General features: G+C 41.3%; 1 protein-coding gene across 7 annotated transcripts in view; it reads right to left on the reverse strand.

The window, feature by feature from the left end:
• The window catches only part of PTCH1 (patched 1), a 69,208-nt gene that overhangs the window by 40,684 nt on the left and 10,570 nt on the right, over positions 1-17,954 (reverse strand). For all 7 annotated transcript variants that reach the window (XM_082335543.1, XM_082335542.1, XM_082335541.1 and 4 more), the window contains 5 exons: positions 4,777-4,966; positions 3,404-3,473; positions 3,200-3,291; positions 1,543-1,741; positions 792-913 (listed from right to left, as the gene is read on the reverse strand). In XM_082335543.1, coding sequence (XP_082191669.1) covers positions 792-913; positions 1,543-1,741; positions 3,200-3,291; positions 3,404-3,473; positions 4,777-4,966 — 673 coding nt within the window. The remainder of the gene's footprint in view (positions 1-791; positions 914-1,542; positions 1,742-3,199; positions 3,292-3,403; positions 3,474-4,776; positions 4,967-17,954) is intronic.

Here is a 17,954-nt window from a genome sequence, read left to right on the forward strand (position 1 = left end):
GCTACTTGTTGAAAGACTTATCAATGTCTAGTGTGAATGTAAAAAAGGTCAAAATTAACATTAAAAGTTCTAGTAAAAGTTCTCTGTATTAAATATGAAATAATTATGTGTCGTTTGGTTTAGTATGGCCTATCTTTTTCAGAACTATTTCTGAAATATATGTGTCGTTTGGTTTAGTATGGCCTATCTTTTTCAGAACTATTTCTGAAACAAGCCTATCTATTTCACAGGTTTTTCCCCCACTTAAGTCCAGTGTTCTATGACTTCTTCAAGAAGTCTGAAACAAAGGGGTTTGTTTTATCACTCAAAACTCTATTCACGGTGTGGGGACATAAAAATAGACTTTTCTCTATATTGATTCTGAACAACAAGTTCAGTGGAGATTTTGGAATTCTGACAGAAGTCAAATGAGTGAGCATATTATCAAAATTATTTTTTTCCCCTTTTGCCTGTGATCGTATTTCAAAACATGATCAAAGGTGTTCAGTGCTTTAAACACTGTTCAATGCTTTATACCTACATTCTAAACAACAAAGTTGCCAGGAAAAAGCTTTCTTTCTGAGCAAGGTACACTATCATTCTGAGGTCAGAAGCAGGAAGCAATGACGCCTCCTTAAATTTAAACAACTGTCTAATCACTCTTTTAAATTCTTTTCTCTTGAGGCATGTCCTCCTAAACCGGGATTCACAATACACATGAAGGGCAGTAGATTTTGCATGATCCTCCCCGTCCCAAAACCCAAACTCTAACAAAGAAAAACTTTTGACATTTTCTTTAAGTATTTGTTTACCTGACAAGTTTACCAGAACTGTTCTTGACTGTACCACCTATAATCAACTCCTCCTGCCAATGCATGTATTTTCTTGACAGTCCATAGCATCCACCACTCAAAACAAGGGCTATATCAAGAGGCTAGAAAAAGTTATAGAGAAGCAATTAATCAGTTTCATAACTTCAGACAAACTCATACCCTAATTCAACACCCAGTGTACTTAGAACAGACATTCAAGACAATCTAGGAGGTCTTCAGCAAATCAAGTTGAACAAATCAGCTGGATATGTGTTGACCAGACGGCAATTTCTCCAAAGCCTGATATGATTGATAAAGGGATATATAAAATTGGAGCCCGTGACTTCAAATTCTTCACAAAAATCAACAAAACTGGCCCTACCTGAAGGAAGGCTTTGCTGTGTGGTGTGAGTGTATAGTGGCAGCTGTATTCCAGCAGCGGCTACATCTGTCTGAGGCATCAGGTTTGCTCAAATGCCACATCACCGCACTGCCACACCCAGCCAGTAACTGACAACTGTATTCTCACTCTAAATATGAGGAATTAAGTACTACATCACAGAATGAGGGGAAGGTCGTGACTGTGGGCTAACAGCATACAGCATATAACAGGAACAGAAAAATGACATCACTCAAGAATACGAACTATATATTGCTTGGAAGAAAATGGTACCTTCTTCTCTCCTCTCTGACCTCCCCCCCTGACCCCAGCCTCCCTTGAAAAGATATGCACAAGGACAAGCAAACTTACTTTGGTGGAATTTTTATTGGGAGCTGTGATTGGGCAATCGGGATCAGCAGGATTCAGGCAGGGTCGATCCATATAACCATGACCAACCTCCGCTTTATTCAGCATTTCTTCCCAGCTCTCCACTTGGTAGTTTATTTTTTTTAACTCTTCCAAGAATTCTAAGGGGTCAAAGTTGATCCACTGCAAAGGGGGCTTTCCTCTGCAAGAGAAACCAGGAGAAAATGACACACACAAAAAAGACAAAAGAAGTACTGAAACAAACATACTTGTAAAATCCATATTTGCACAAATAATTGAGTTAGTTTCTGTTACAAGTTAAAACCTTTCCTGGTAAGGTTGTTTCATAAAATGTAAGGCATGTTTTAATTACATTTGTTTATGTACTTTTCTTGCAGCCCAGTTGTAATTTTAACAAAAATATTCAGTTCTTACAAAGTTATTGTAATAATGGAATGGAATAAATGGAATATTCACAGGTTAAAAACACTTCCATTTACAAGCAAAGCAAAACAAATCATCAAGCACCTAAATAACAAAAAAGCAGCCAACTGCTGCTTCAAAGAAGTAGGGGGGGAGGGGAGAGGGAGAGAAGAGAGGGGGCTGAGGAAAGAAAGCCTTTCTCATAGTATCAGATTACTTCTTGCTAGTCTAATAATCATCTTGCAAATGTAATCAATCAATATAGCTGATCTTTATTTATCTATAACAATACTGCGCTCCTTCAAATGCCCTGGCAGCTTGACTATCAACCATCAAGCTTTTCTGCTACCATGGCTGTCACCACTATCACTGTCACGTCTCCCACCCCCCACTTCTGAATTTGTGATGTTGCCAGACTAGAAAGGCTTTTGGCTGCCTTATTCTGTGGTTCAAACCACACTGTATCTGCTTAACCAGGCTTAAGTCATTATTCCGAATCTCCCAACCAGAAAACACAAACCCCCTTATTTCCCCATCTAAAACTGTACACTAAAGGTTAGGAGATGGCCATTGCAAATTGCTTTTACAGAGACATGCAAACCAGGACAGAAACAATAACTCAAATGCTAACTCTTGCATAATTAACAGAAAATGCCTGCACAGATTAACAATTAACTCTTTAAAGGATTCAGGGCATATAATATCACACTTGTAAACTGTGAGAAACCACCCATAAAAGATACTATATGGTTTCTTTAATGATCGCATGAGCAAAGGATTTGTTCTTTATTGCTTAGGAAGACTTGAAATTTAACTCAAGACATTTCTTAAGAATAAAGCTCCCAGCCAGTCAGTGTTTTTGTATTTTGTGGAAAAAAAAAAAGAAACAAACCCAAACAAAATGAAAAACACCAGAAACAAGGTTATTTCAGGAAGAAAAATAAAAGGCATAAAATTGTTAAAGCTTGAATTCAGAACTTACATTTTATTTTTGCATGCTGGGAAAAATAACATAGGATTTAAATCGATGCCTACAAATCACCTCTTAGAAACAAGAAAATCTTTGTTCAATAAAAAAAAAAATCCATGCATATTTTCTGTAGAGACACTACACTGTATCTTTTATGTTTCTGTTAAACCAGAATCTGAATAAACAATGGGAAAGCAACTGAAAAATCATACACAGTTATACAATTAAAATCAGTCAGACCAGAAAGTTAAAAAAAAACATGCTTACAATAGATAGGCAGTTCCTGATTGTAGCTTTGCTCCCTCCCAGAAGCAGTCCAAAGGAGTGATAATTAAGCAAGGATAAAGATATTCTATGATCTGTCAAAACCAGAAAGGGGAAAAACACAGTTGTAATAGAATATAATCAAAGCAGCACAAGCTGAATCATGACAATACACAAATCTTGTAACTAAATGGCTGCCTCACATACCTGGTCCATGTAGCCTGCTTCTGTGATGAGTTCTCCTGATTTATAACACAAATGTTCCAATTTCCACTGTCTGTAAGAAATATAAAGAATAATTTTTTTTCGTGTGCAATTACTGAAAAGTTATATTTAAAATGTAACAGACATTTAAAATTGCAACTTATATACACATATTGGCCTCAAGCAGCAAATCACTGAGAAAGGCAAGTATTATTCAGCATAGATATACTACACCTCACGAAAAAGCAAAGGCCTTTCTTTTTGTAGTTACAGACTAGACATTTGTTTCAGTTACTCTCACATTCTCTGTAAAACTCATTAAAGATAATGGAGCTGCTTTTGGATTAAGAGGCTAGTCAACACATGTTAAAGGGACAGAAATCCATCTTTGCATAAATGAGACCACCTGTGACTTAAGACATGACTCAGTGACATGAGCGAGGGAGAAGCCAGCTCCAGCTCAGAGGGCTACAATACTCCCAGCTGACCCACACATGCAGGAGAAAAGAAACAATTAGGATTTCTGCCTTCCTTTTTCAGCTATGTTACAACTTCCACTGCCATGACTTTTAATGCCTTAGACAAGGCAGGAGCTGGGTAGAAGATAATTGGAGCCTCGGCATTAGTTCACTGAGGCATCAGTTGGATGTGCTGAAAAGATGTGCTGAAAGACAGGGGGCTTCATGCCTCGCAGGCAGCACCCCTAGGCACTTCGTCATGTGAGTAGTAACCCTGGAGGAATCACTTTTTAGGGAGACATCTCACTAGCCCAAAGCTGGTACCTTCCTAAGGTGCACCTTTATTATTTTTTTGTTGGACAACACACATTTCCCAACCTTCAGTATGTGCACACAGACACTCTGAGGGCCAACTCTATTATGTCTATGTTACTAAACAGCTATTATTCCATCCACTGCCATTTCTCACACGTCTGTATTTCCCTTTATATCCAGCTACTGGAAGGATAGTAACCTGTGCCACGGTTCACAGTCATTATGTACCTCATGGTGGTGTCAGCAAGTGAATTCAACTCTAATATGGAAGGATTTTCCATGTTAGGGATCCCATCCATAAAGTCCTATGTTTAAGAGCACAGACATCACTCCTTTACCAAGATAAATGCTGGATACTGTAGCACTGCTCATAGGGGTACACTCTCAGAATCTCTTCCAACCCCATCTTATTTGTTAAAAGCCAACTTGTCACTGGTATCTTGCCACAACGTCAAGTATCAGCAACCAGCAACATTCAAATCAAAACATAGCCCTAAGGGAAAGGCTCTGAAGTGCTAACCATTTAAAAATATACGGAGGGAAGCACTTCCCCACTTTTTAGCTGTTACAGATGATCTAGAAAACGTTTGCTTTTCCCCTTACCTGTTGTACATATAGACGTGTACTCTGCTGGCCTGAAGCGCAGAGTCAAGGTGCTGCCGGAGTGCTTCTGTTGTTAGTACATTAGCACCATCTTCCTGTGGAGTCTGGATCATGAGCTGGGGGTTAAACATGGCCTCTTCTCCAATCTTCTGCCGTGTGTAATTTAACTCCCGACTCACTCGTCCACCAACTGATGGATAAATATCAACAGCTTTGTATTAGCCAGTAACTGCTTATTCTGGATTCACTCGATGAGCACTCTCCAGTCAGAAAAACTTGACCACATGCATGGACTATTCTGTCTCAAACTGATCACAGTGTAACTCTAATAACAACTTCATTTTAGTAACACTGGAACAAAACCCATATTCCTCATTAAAATACCATTGCCTCTACTGCACTAAAACATTGATGCGTAAACTGGAGCCTCAAACAGTTTTTTGGACATTATAACCAATATCCCATATGTAAAAATTAAAAAAGAAAGACAAAAAAACCCCACCTTTTCCTTGCAGACCAGACCAAATACTATGTTACAATTTCTTACACTTGTATAAACAGTCTGCTCCAATAGCACATTTCAAGATAAATGGCTTTAATTTACACTCTTCTCCTAAATAATTTGGCAAAGGCAGAAGGAGAATGTTTCTCTTCAGTTAAAAAAAGGAGGGAGGGAAAGAGTAAGTGAGCATGACTACTTCTTTCAGCCTTAAATAAAAAAAAGAAAAAATACCAAGTTCACATAAAGAGATGCGGTTTTGAGTGTAGCAGAAGGGATCGCCTACAGCTAATTTACCGCAGTGGTCCAGTACCTGCATAACACGCTGTGAGGCAGGAGATCATTCATGTGCAACATCTGTTTTTAAACCCACATGAGCTGAACAGTGTGCTCCGTATTAAAATATGGTGAAAAAAAAGAAGAAGAAAAAGGCAGAGGGAGACTGCAAAGTCAACAGGCTCTAGAGGGAGCCATCTTCAATTTGCCTTGCCAGAAAATATTACGTAAGAATGGAAAATTATCTTCCCTCTTACAAAAAAGCATTCAGCTAGAGTTCATATACTTTATATAACCTCCCCTGTAGTCTCTCTAGCAAACGCATGTGGGAGGCGGGGGTCAATTAATTCAGCCCATTAGCTGAATCAATACCACATCCAGATGAGGAGGACAAGAATACCACCAACATGTTGCTTCCATCCCTTACAATTTATTACCTTCATTGCTCTGCTAAGTCCAAGCTACAGACCTGGTCTAATTTGTTACCTTTTTTTCAGTCCTAGTCAGCTTGGCACTGGTGATCTGAATTACTGCCAAAGTTTAGTTCTGCAACAGTGTGAACAGAAATTAGGCAGGTACATCTATCTCTTCCTAGGACATGTTAACAGCAGACTGATCTGTAACCAGTTGGCAGTGTGGGACATGACATTCCCAAGCCTGAACAGAGACATACTTTTTCAATCACTTGGGCCCCTAACCCACCCGTAACCCTCCTGGGGCTAAAAGGACCACCAGGCAAGAAGCTGAGCCCCTGCATGGATAAAGCAGTCAGAATGAGACCCTCGACAATTAAACCATACAGTCATTCTGGCACGAAGCATTGCTTAATTTCTAGTTCAAGAATTCTTTGAAGTAATAAGTGCTTCCACAACACACTCCACTTTTTCAGTCTGTCACATGTGGCATTACCTCCTTCACATCAAGTAACAGTGACCAGCTCACAGTATGAAAAAAAAAAAAAATCAAAGTACATCTTCATTACCTAGAGTCCCTTTATAACTTCCTAACATCCCTCTTACTACACTGAGAGAACACACAATCATTGAGACTCCATATGCATGGTTACAAAAAGCTATCATTAATTTTTATCAAGAATTAAACCCTAAAAATACTTTCACTCATCAGGCTCATGTTCATGCTCCCTGCCGTCTTTCTCCACCAACCAGTAATCTACGACACGCTAATAAATTTTGCTTCATCTTACAGGAATATGGGGTGGGGATAAGAGAGCAGAGTTATCCTAATCTGTATGTCTTGGAACCAGAGCTTTCTTTTGCAGTCCTGTACACTGCAAGTGCTTCCAGAGACGAAATGTCTCTCTCCCTCTTTTGTGTCTCAATGCCGGCCAAGACAATAAAGCCCCAATTTTATGAGGTCTGTGGAGTCTACCATAAAATTCTACTCCCGGTACTATATTCTCTCCCATTCCACCCATGCTTTCCTTTTGAATTTAACCAGGACTTGAACCAACAAATCATACTTCACGCAAGACAAAGGGTGGCATTCCTATCTCTGCTGAAAGTGACCAACTGTTTACTATCAACAGAAATGATTGCTTCCTAATCAAGGTCCTGTCAAACCACATTAACTTCACTGAACAAGGCAGATTTAGCTAAGCAAAATTGCATCACACAAGTCAGTCATCAGAACAGAAGCCGTTTTTTTCCCCTGTTAACATTCAAAACAGGAACAGCAAAACCACCCAAGAAGGCGGGTGCATGTTCCAGAACCCAGCAACAGATCTGCTCCATGTTCTTCTTAAGGCATTACACCATTTAATTATTTCTTTGATGGATCTGTTATGTACATTTCTTCAGCCAAATAGAGTAAAGGTAACTACACAGGCACATGTAGATACTTTATACAATGTAACACTTAGGTACAAAGAAATTATACATGCAGATCGCAGAGGAAAATTCTGATTGCCAAAGTCACGTTATGTGAAAACATATGGACAGACCAGAAGCAAATGGATATATTGGTGGCCTTTCAACATATCAGAAGTAATAACGAGCAAAAGGGAAGGCAAAAAAAAAAAAATTTAAAAAGTTTCTACCAGTTACGTTTTCATTTATTTTAATTTAAAGTTTGCAAAGATCACTGGAGGCTGCCATACCCGGAGACCTTAAGGCTCCACAATCAGCACAATCAGCTGAATATGCACTTTTTAAAATCAAGCACTCTTATTGCCTTTTTTTTTCCCCCCAGACTATCCACCACTGGTGCAAAAACCCAGGAAAGAAACCACTAAAAATGTCAATGAAATGTACCTGAAGCCTCCGGCCTCATTGTGCTGAGGATACGAAACACTATGCTCAACACTTGCACACTCTGCAGAAAGTCATTCCTTAGGCTTGTAAGAAAAAAAAAAAAAAACACGCATAATAGTCACCATAGGAGTTCCACACTATAGGACAAATGATGTAATGGAAAATATGACCAATGAACAAAATGCTGGTGTTTTGTGGTTTTGCTTTATGGACTCTGTTTTCTTACATTTGGTGACAACAACATTTTACACTCAAAATGCTACTGACTTAAATTGTCTATATGGCACACAGTACCAACGCTTCCCATTTTATTCCATATCAGACAGAACTATTTCACTTTATTATTCTGGTGACAAAATCCACACATCGCTCTCTTTTTTTGATCTATCAAAAGTCACTTGATGGTATTCAAGTCCTTTATTACATGATTCCTTATGATCTAGCGCCTAGATGGCTGAGCTGGTGGCACAAATTCCCACAAGCCAAAATGCTGATTTAAATAACAGATCGGTACATGGTCTCACGGCCAGTGGTAACACAATGCAGCAGTTTGTACACTATCCTTCCAGCTGTGTCATCAGATTCTGGGTGTCTGCCTACTAGAAAGGAGATACTATGCCATCTGTACAATTTAGCTAACAAATTTTAAAAAAAGGGGGAAAAAATCACAACAAAGTAATAACACCAGTGTCCTGGCACTATTCCTCACTTAATGTATCAGTTTCTAATTCTCAAGAATGTGTTTGAAGGCCAGTGTTCAACATGCGGCAGTTGCACTGCCAGCATCTTTGTTGCTGAGTATTAGTTCTTGTTAAAAACTTTTTTTCCGGAGTAGAGGAAAGGATCTCCCCCTTCCCTCCCCCCCTCCCCGATATCCACAGGCTTCCCTCTTAGCTCTTTGCCAGAACACGGGACATCTGCCTTGGGCAAGTCAGCATCCCACACCATGAAACACACGGCTGCTCCTCGTGAACCTCCCCGACGACTTGAAGGGAAGCTGGTCAAGGTACTAAATTCTTTGCCCTTCAGAAGGGGCTGAAGAGAGCAGTAATTGTCAGTACGGACGCTGGCTTGCTAGGAGCTATGTAAGGACCACCGTGCCTCCCTCCCCCAAGAGCAATGAACAGCTGTCAGGTGGTAACAAGTTTTAGTCATCCTTAACTTGAGGCAGGCCTGAACCCATGACCTGTAGGTGAAAGGCTCTAGATGCCATTACCAAGCACTGAGGTCACAGTCCCAGTGTTTCAGTCATCATACATTAAAATGCTTCGGCGCATCTTAAGTGAGAAGCACCCAGAAAAACAAAACTGCTTGCCTCTAGTGTGCATACTACGTACTACTATACATACAACACTGATGCACCCTCCAATGACATAACCGTGAAACCGTGTTTGTTTTCACTGGCACAATTTCTGACAAATTTCCTTCCAGTGACTTACTAACAATTTCGAAGTTACTGGGTCATTCATCTCATGTGCTCATTTCCACTGCAAATGTCACTGTCTTACCTACACCTTTCTCACAATTAGCATCCAAAATGTACGTGGCATTACATTAACATGCTTATAAAGAATTCTGGAATCCAGCACCAGGACTGCAGTCCCTTCCACACTGAGCAGTCTCAGGAGTAAGTTTGACTTCTGCTATGCTAAGAGACTGATCCTAAATCAAGCCATGAGTGATAGCCAAAAATCACTGCTTGTTAATTTACTGTCCAGTTGCTCAAAAGGCATGAAATATTTATTTTTCAGAATATCTTACAATGTTCCACTTCAGGTTACTGGAATTGCATCATATAGCCTGAGGTTTTGTTATTTTTTTTCAGACATGAACACTACCTCTATTAACCATTCAATAGTTACCTTGTGCACAACTGTGCAACAAGTAGCTTAGTAGAGAGCAAGCTCTCTCTAGAAAAGAACATTCCTGAAAGCCAAACACTTGGGATAAAAATGTTTGCCTAGCAATGTGGAGGACAGACTTTGAGAAACCAAAGCCAAGATTTCAAGAAATACTGACTGGTTTTGGAGCCAAAGTTCTTCTGTGACAAGCCTGAGGTGCGTGAACAGAGCTAAATGTTCTGGAGAATTTCCCCTCTGAAGGATACGGGCCTTAACGTGTTTCCACCTGAGCACTTGTGGGTGAGCAGACGCACTTCTGCTTTGCTCGAGCAACACCACCTTTTTCATTTTTCCAGGACTGTAAATGTGGAGCATTAGAGCAATCCAGCCCAACCTTTTGACAGTGACAACTCAAAGCAATAAAATTGTACCTCTAGTAGTCATGGACACCTCACACAAACAATGTGTTCATTTCATCCCTCCAAAAGATGCTGACGCTTTTTGATAAATCAGACGTGTAGAACAGTACTCCTTACAATGCTTACATTACGGCGTGAGCAATAACCAATGCAGGCAACCTCTTCAATTTGCAATACCGGTCATCACCACAACAGGAACCAAAGAGAAACAGAAAATAAAAACCCTTCATGACTCAGTAACCATAACAAAACAAAGACTGAGAATAGTATCCCAATGTGTTCACCTGAAACTCAACCTTTACCAACCAACCCAAAAAGCAGCAGTGTGCAGAGAAAGACAAGAACAGCGCAGACTGGCAAGGAGACCAGACAGCCCCCCGCTACGGGACGCGCTCCACCCTGGGCGAGCACCAGTGCCGGGGAAAGCCGCAGGCGCCTTCCCTTCTCCCCCTCCAGCACCCTCTCCCTGCCGGGACGGGAACCAGGAAGGGTCTTTGTCGTCGCACCTCTCTCCTTGGCACCCTACGCAACCTATCTCCCTCAACTTTGACTGCTGTTAAGGGCTTCCTTCTGCTCCACCTCCTCACGCAGTCTCTCCTTCTGCTGTTCCCCTGTGCATTTCTATTACACACGTACACAGGCAGTACTCAAAACCTACGAAATGAAACTAGTTTCAGTCCATTACGATGGTACGCAGATAAGCCAGCCAGCCACAGCTTTGCCTCCCTGTCCTAATCACATACCAAGATCAGAAGTGTTCACACCTGCCACGTACCAGAAGGCAGTACCCAACGACACCCCTGACAGGTTTCCATTTTTGTTGATAAAGGAGCACAGACCTCATGTCAACGAAACACAGAAGCCAAGTACTACTCACACAGGATCGAAACCTCCTATAAAGAAACTGAGATAAAGAGCTGAAGTTCTCTGGCAGATATGAAGATTACCCTGCCTCTTACTGGGCACAGAAAAATAATGGCCTGTTGATTTAAAGCTTCCTGTTACTCTCTAGGGAGTTCCGTCTTCGTATTCTCTCGGATGTTTGAGCTTGTCTGAGCTGCTCTTTGTCAGCAACAGAATATAGTTTTTCTGCACACAGACAGCATTAGTTAGCATCCTGACAGAAAAGGAGGGAAGACAGCACCTTCCTCGGAATTATCACTCTCTAGGCCTGACTGGCAGAGTACAAGGGGTAAAACTGTTCACTGGGAGGACATGCAAAACACTTTCATTGGAAATTTAAATTTAGTCAGTACAAGAAATGGGACTGGTTGGCACATCCACGTCTCTAAACTTTTAAAATGCTGTCTACTTGTAGAGTCAGAACTGCTATTGGTTTACATGGCTGATCTCTGAATTTATTAACTACTGACTGTAAGACATTATCACGTATTTGATGTATCTGATATTCTAACGATGCTAAGGATGGCTCTCATAAGCCCATCAGGATTACGTTACAAAAAAGTTTTGGCTATCTGCAATGATTTTTTTCTGCTCATTGATTTAACTATGCAAAATAAAGACTTCATAGGGAGTGACTGAAACTGAGCTACCAAAAAAAAAAAGAAATCTGTTGAGAAATGATGAGCTTCCAAGAGCTAGAACACAGTGGTAAGCAATCAGCGTCTTAAAGAGATTACATGGTCATTCAATGGGCTGTGCAACAGCTCAATGAAAAATTATCATCTTTATCATGTAATTAGACATGATCTATGCCAGCACTGGACTACAGGCAGTCAGAAACTCCATGCTGTGTCTAGGTTTTCTCTCACAGCATTTACTCTGCTGAATACCCGTATCTGTGTTTGTATAGCTCACACGGAGTAGCAACAGTTGGGCCCGCCCAGGTTAAGACAGCCTGCACCCTGCCATCTCCCTTCCCAACGTCCAGGTGGGCGCTCTACACTTCTCCTTCTCCCCCATTGTAATGTCCAACAAAAGGACACCATCTGTCTAGAATACCGTCACATCCCAACATGAAGATTTAACTGACTTCAGTCTCTCTTTAGCACCACTGGCTTCTATGAAAACCTAGAAGCAATGTGACCATCTCAACCATTTATGGCACACTGAGATAACACTAGGTTCTTCGGTTTTGCTTAAAAAAGAAAAAAAAAAAAGAAAAAAAAAAGAAAAAGCAAAGATAAAAGACTTGTGGCCTACAAATGCAAAAACGTTACAGAAAAACCCCACAACAAAGCACTTCAAAAGACTGCTTTTTATCTCCCAAACCATCATATGATATGAGTTAAGTTACTCCTCACACATGCTGGGGATGACTCCAGTGTTGCTGTTACAAATTTCATTAATGCTGACATGATTACGAATAGCAAAAATAAAAACACACATCAAAGATAGCTTTTCATTCTGTCACAGTTTGACAAAGTTTAGAGCTGTGACAAGAATACAAAGCTCTCTGCATACTCAGGAAGACAGCCCAACAACAGCTGCCTCTGCTTGTAGTGGGAAACCTTCCCTGCAACTTTAGGAGCTAAAAACTTTTCTTTCTAAAAATCATGTAAAAGCTGGTTTTACATGTATGCATCTGCATTGCCCATAGACAGAAAAATATTATTTCTGATTGGGTAAAACAGACAGATTGCTAAAAAAAAATTAAGACCTTTTGTGACGCATTTCTTGCTTGGTGCCCCTCTGGGTTGAGAAACTGCAAAAGTGCAGTAAAAACCCAAACCAAACCAAAATGAACAAATTGAACAGTACAAACTGGAAAAAAAAAAAAGCAAGCAGCTTTGAAATGTACAATAATGTACAAAACTGGAACACGCAATTCAAATTTTCCAATTAAACATAAAACGCAGTAGCTGCTTACTGAGCTGCGACACATGTCCTTGGTAACAGGATATGAGCTGTTCACCTCTGGGTCACTGGTTCTAATCCAGCCAGGAACAATAGTGACCACAAGTTGTTTACCATCTGACAGCTGTTTGCTAGCTTATGTGAAATGAGTTGGTGGTCTCAGTCCATTTCCTAGCGGGCAGGTGTCCATATTCTAGAAAACCACCATCACAATTGGCAACCTTGTTGACCACCCCAACAAAGAGACTGAAGAATGAATGGGCATGGAGAGCGAACTATCCTTTCTTCCAAAGACATGGTCCCGTCAGGTCAGAGCTAAGCCACAGCTTTTGGTGGAGAAGCCCAACTACTGAGTTTTCTGGCTGAAGTAGCAAAGGAATGAAGGACTCCAGACTCTACGTTTTCCTACAAATGAGGGAGACAGCCTACAGTGAGGACAGGCGGCTAATACAGATTACTGCAGCTCTCCAACGGTTTATGGTCATGTAACAGTTTACACCCGCTGAGCAGCAAAGCTGAATTTTTATTTTTCAGTAATTTAAGAAAACACTTGAGCACACTTAGTAACAGGCCAAAATCCTCAACTGTACGTGAAAGTGACTGACTTTCCAGGAGTTCTGCTGAGAAGGGTATGCAAGGGGCTTCAAGGTCTAAACCTAAGGATTTCAAAACAGCTGAATATAGTTGTTTTAAGTTACTTTAACTTGAATGAGAGCTTCTGCTGGGTAATATGTTAAAAACAATTTGCTGTGTTGTTCCACAGCAGTCAGCTTTCCTCTAGGCCCGACTTTTCATTTAACCTCTCAGTGCCCTTTCCTCAAATATGTAATTGTTTTCCTGTGTGGTTAAAAGCAGCATTTTTAAGTCTTTTCATCTGTACTCCTGGGATAGCACAAATTTCATCTGTGCATCGAGTAGCACGAAATTTGAATGCAATTTTTTTAAAGAAGCGGCAAAACGGCAACAAAAAAACTCTTCATCCAGAACCTTTTAGGGGGTACCACTTCCTAAACAGTGCTTTCAGGAGACAGCAAAACGAACATATAGAAAAATGAAAGGAATGAACATGTTATGAAACGGGGTACAGTTTCTTTCAAGTATTCCCTACCAGCTGCTTGCTGTACCATCTGTTGTTGCCTAAGCAGCTTCCTCCTGAATGGCTTTGCACTGAAGCAGAACTGCTCTCGCTGTTGGACACAATCAGGTCAGGTCAGCACTCCCCCCAGCACCGAACCTGCTGCCTGTCACAGCTCCCCCCACCTCGATATTTCTTACTGGCCACCAGCTCCCAAGACAGTGCTGCATCTGTCAGGAGGCCCATTTTTCATAGTTTGCTTGCTATTCACACCAAGCAGTAAAGGGCACATTTCATTCTGTGCAGGACGCAATCAGAGATTCCCGTCAGATGCTCTGAGAGCGTGACCATATGGCCGAGCGTCTTCTGAAGCAGAAAGGGGCTGGGAAAGAAAGTGACGCAAACGGCCCAACGCACCCCACAACACCACCTTTAGTTTCTACTTTTGGCTAGTCTGATCACGCGGGTAACTCCACCTCGCCACCAAGCCCCCCAGACTACAAGAAGGGTCTGTTCTCCCTTTGAACCAGCGAGGACGGGTGGCTCTGGGAAGGGAAGAGAAGGGAAGGGAAGGGAAGGGAAGGGAAGGGCGGGGACACACCCCCGCCCCAGCCGCCGCTCCTCGGAGACGGTGCGGCCGGCCGGCACCTCCTCCCGCCCGCCGCCCCCGGCACGACGGGGACCCCTTCCCCCCTTCCCCCGGCCCGGCTCCGGCGGCGGGCCGCTCCCTCCCCGCACCGGCCCCGCAGAGGGGCAGCCCCGGCCCCGAGGGCCGGCCCGCCGCCGCGCTTCCAACGCCGCTCCTTCCCGCCGCATCTGTGCAGGGAAACACACATCGCTGGGAGCCACTTTCATGATTTTGTTGCGAGCGGGATTAGCTGGATTAGGGGCTGATTCATAAGGACCCCCTGCGGCTGCGAGGAAGTTTCATCGCAAGGTCAGTGTGGTGTGAACTATATTCTGTCAACACCACCACTCCTTATAGCCGACTACAAAAAATACAAAAGGGAAAAAAGTGAAATATATGAATGAACAGTTTACGGCAAGAAAGAGGTTTACATATTTCCCCATCAGCTGTTTAAAAAGATGCGTACCCATCGACGCTGTGCTCCTTTAAAACGAGAAACCTGTATTAGTCATTTTTAATTTATAAAGAATTTAGTGGTTTAGGAGGTGGGAGGAACCTGGGGAATACGTGTAGCAACCCACACACAAAACCACAGAGGAACTTCTGGCACTTAGTCTAAAACCAAGTCATGCAGCTTGAAGATTGTTGCACTGTTGAGATTTTATTACATATAACGCTGTCACCTTCAAGACTATTTAATTCCTAGCCCCCTAAGTGCAGTAAGTAACAGAGACATTAAAAAAAAAAAAAAAAAGTGGGTTGGAATGCAGAAAGGAGAAAGCGAATTAAAGTTTTTTGTTTGTTTTTGCTCCTTAAAGCTTAATTACCAATCTCGTACTTCCCTCCCAAAGATTCCCCTCACCCCATCATCATGACATCGCTCAAAGACAGCAACACTTTTGTAGCCAGCACGATGCAAAATAAAATCTATAGCAAAAGAGGGGGACTTTTGTTTTGCATGTGCGTGCATAGTTTTTTGGGTTTGGCGGTTTTTTTGGTTGGTTTGTTTTGTGTGGTTTTTTTTTTTTTTTTTTTTTAAGAGCAGTCCCCCTTGCACAGAACCAGGCTGTTCAATCAAAGCCTTATCTGTTATATTTCTGTCCGTCTTTCTCTTCTGTTTAGCGCATTCACCAACAAGAGAAAAGGGGGTAAAGCAATGGAGGCTTTGACCTGCAGCTGTAACACAATACTTTCGCACAGCCCTGTCGACCCCTGACATAAATTTTACACCGCAGCTGGCATTTACACACTTAACATTACCATATGTATAGCCTACTCTGTGCTAATTATGCTAATCACCTGTCTAACTCTCTGCTGCGAAAAATGGTTGTATTTAGCAGTCCACTGCCTACCAATACAGCTTACTGTGTGGCTGAAATGTACATTCAGACGGCTCTGAATGGCAAGATTTTTCCACGTTGCTGGCTTCATTCAGACCACAGAAAAATTTATTCAAGTCAACTGGTTTCGGTCCGCAACAAAAAAGTTACGAGAAAAAAGTGAGTGTGTTCCTGCCCTAACATTCTAAGTCTGCTTGCAAGCAAAATGATAAATCAATTGGTGTGGGAAACAAAAAGGGAGAAAGATTTCTTTTGCAAGCCATGTGAAACTGTAGCCTATTTAAAAAAAAAAAAAAAAAAAAGGAGAAAAAAAAGAAAAAAAAAGAATAAAAAAGGTCATCCTATTTCCCCAAATCTCTAGAAAGAGCAGTTAATAGATGTTTACGCCTGATCACAATTCTCTCAAGTTGCTAGCTTTTATCTACAGTTGGAAGTCATACTAAACATGTTTTAGTTTTGTTTCTTGATCTTAATAATTTGCACTAGAATATAATATTTTCTATTATCTACCACTTCAACAGCATCAGCTTCTAAACAGCAAGGGCTTCTTTTCTGAGTATGTGGAACCCCTCAAGAAGTCAGTAGAGTAAGACTGGTGTAAACGAAATCAGAATCAGGCCCATGTCGAGAAGCAAACAAGATAAATGCACAGGAAATATTCTCCAGGAAAACTGGTGCAAGAAAGTATTTGAAGTACCTGTATACTTTTTCTACCATTACAGAACGGGTAACTTAGGAAGAAAAATGTAAAGTTGTAATGGATAGGGGGTTTTTTAATGTTATCATAGTGTCAGCAGGAAGGGAGAGGTTTAAATGAGTTCCTAAAGCTTATTTTTCTTCTGAGTATCTCACTGAGCAGATTACACTGAGATCTGCCTTGGGATTACATTCCTGGAGCTATTTAAATACAGTTTATCACATACAAATAAGTTCCTATAACCCCTTTCCCCTCTGCACACACCCAAGGAAGCTATGGCAATTCACAGATTTGTCAGATAACCCAAACGTAAATCTGATTACTGCATCACCCTTGGCAATTTCCTTTCAGGTCAGATTTGTGGAATCTCCTTTCAACTAGTTTTAACTGTTACGAAATTACATGGTCGTGCACAAAATGGAAAAATGTGCAAATAAACCTCCTATATCCACTACTGCATCTGAAGAAGATAAGCACACTGGAAGGTAAGTCATTGTCAATACACAGCAAAGGGTATTTAATTAAAACCAAGAACAGCTCAGCAATGTTTATACTCAGAAGGTGCAGTAACACACCCAGTCTTTCCATTACACAGCATGAGGTGGAGAAGAACCCTATGCCCCTGCCTTCCCTGCTTCCCATCCTTTGTCTGCTCTGCTTCCATGTGCACAAGACCGCTGTTCACAATAAGGTAAAGTAACAGGTTTTTGCCTGTCAGCAATGGCCTTTACTTTAATATTTTACTTATTACATGCCTGTTTGAATAAATTAAGTAGCATCAGCCAAGACACATCTTGCTTTCTAGCATCTCAGTTTCAGTTATTATCTGCCAGTTCAAAGCACTAATTTATGTGTTCTTTCAGCTCCAAAATACTGATCACACAGCCAAAAACACAAATAACACTACAACTACTGTGCTCATTTCAGAGCATGTGGATTTTTCCCTTTTCTCTCCCCACCCCCCCCCCCTTTTTTTTTAACTAGGAGATGGACCACCCTGCTCTCATGGCACAGAACACTATTTACATTGCAATACTTGACTGTGTAATACATCTGGCATTTTTGGGCAGGATTCCTGAGCTAGGGGCCAGAAGCCCTTAAGCAATGATTTAAGGGGGGGAAAAAAATCATACAACTTGACTTAACAGCGCTCATTTCTAGTTTGTTGCGCTTAGCTTTTGGTTACTGACTGAAAAGCAGAAATGCATCAGACTGGTAAACAAGAGAAGGCTGTTTCTTTTAAATTTATCTTACTGTTAGTAAATGAAGACTGTATTACAGTTTAAGGGCTCAGTTCCAGCTTCAGGTCTACGGGT

The sequence above is a fragment of the Platalea leucorodia genome (genome assembly GCF_965183815.1).
Source record: "Platalea leucorodia genome assembly, chromosome: Z".
Classification (NCBI taxonomy): domain Eukaryota; kingdom Metazoa; phylum Chordata; class Aves; order Pelecaniformes; family Threskiornithidae; genus Platalea; species Platalea leucorodia.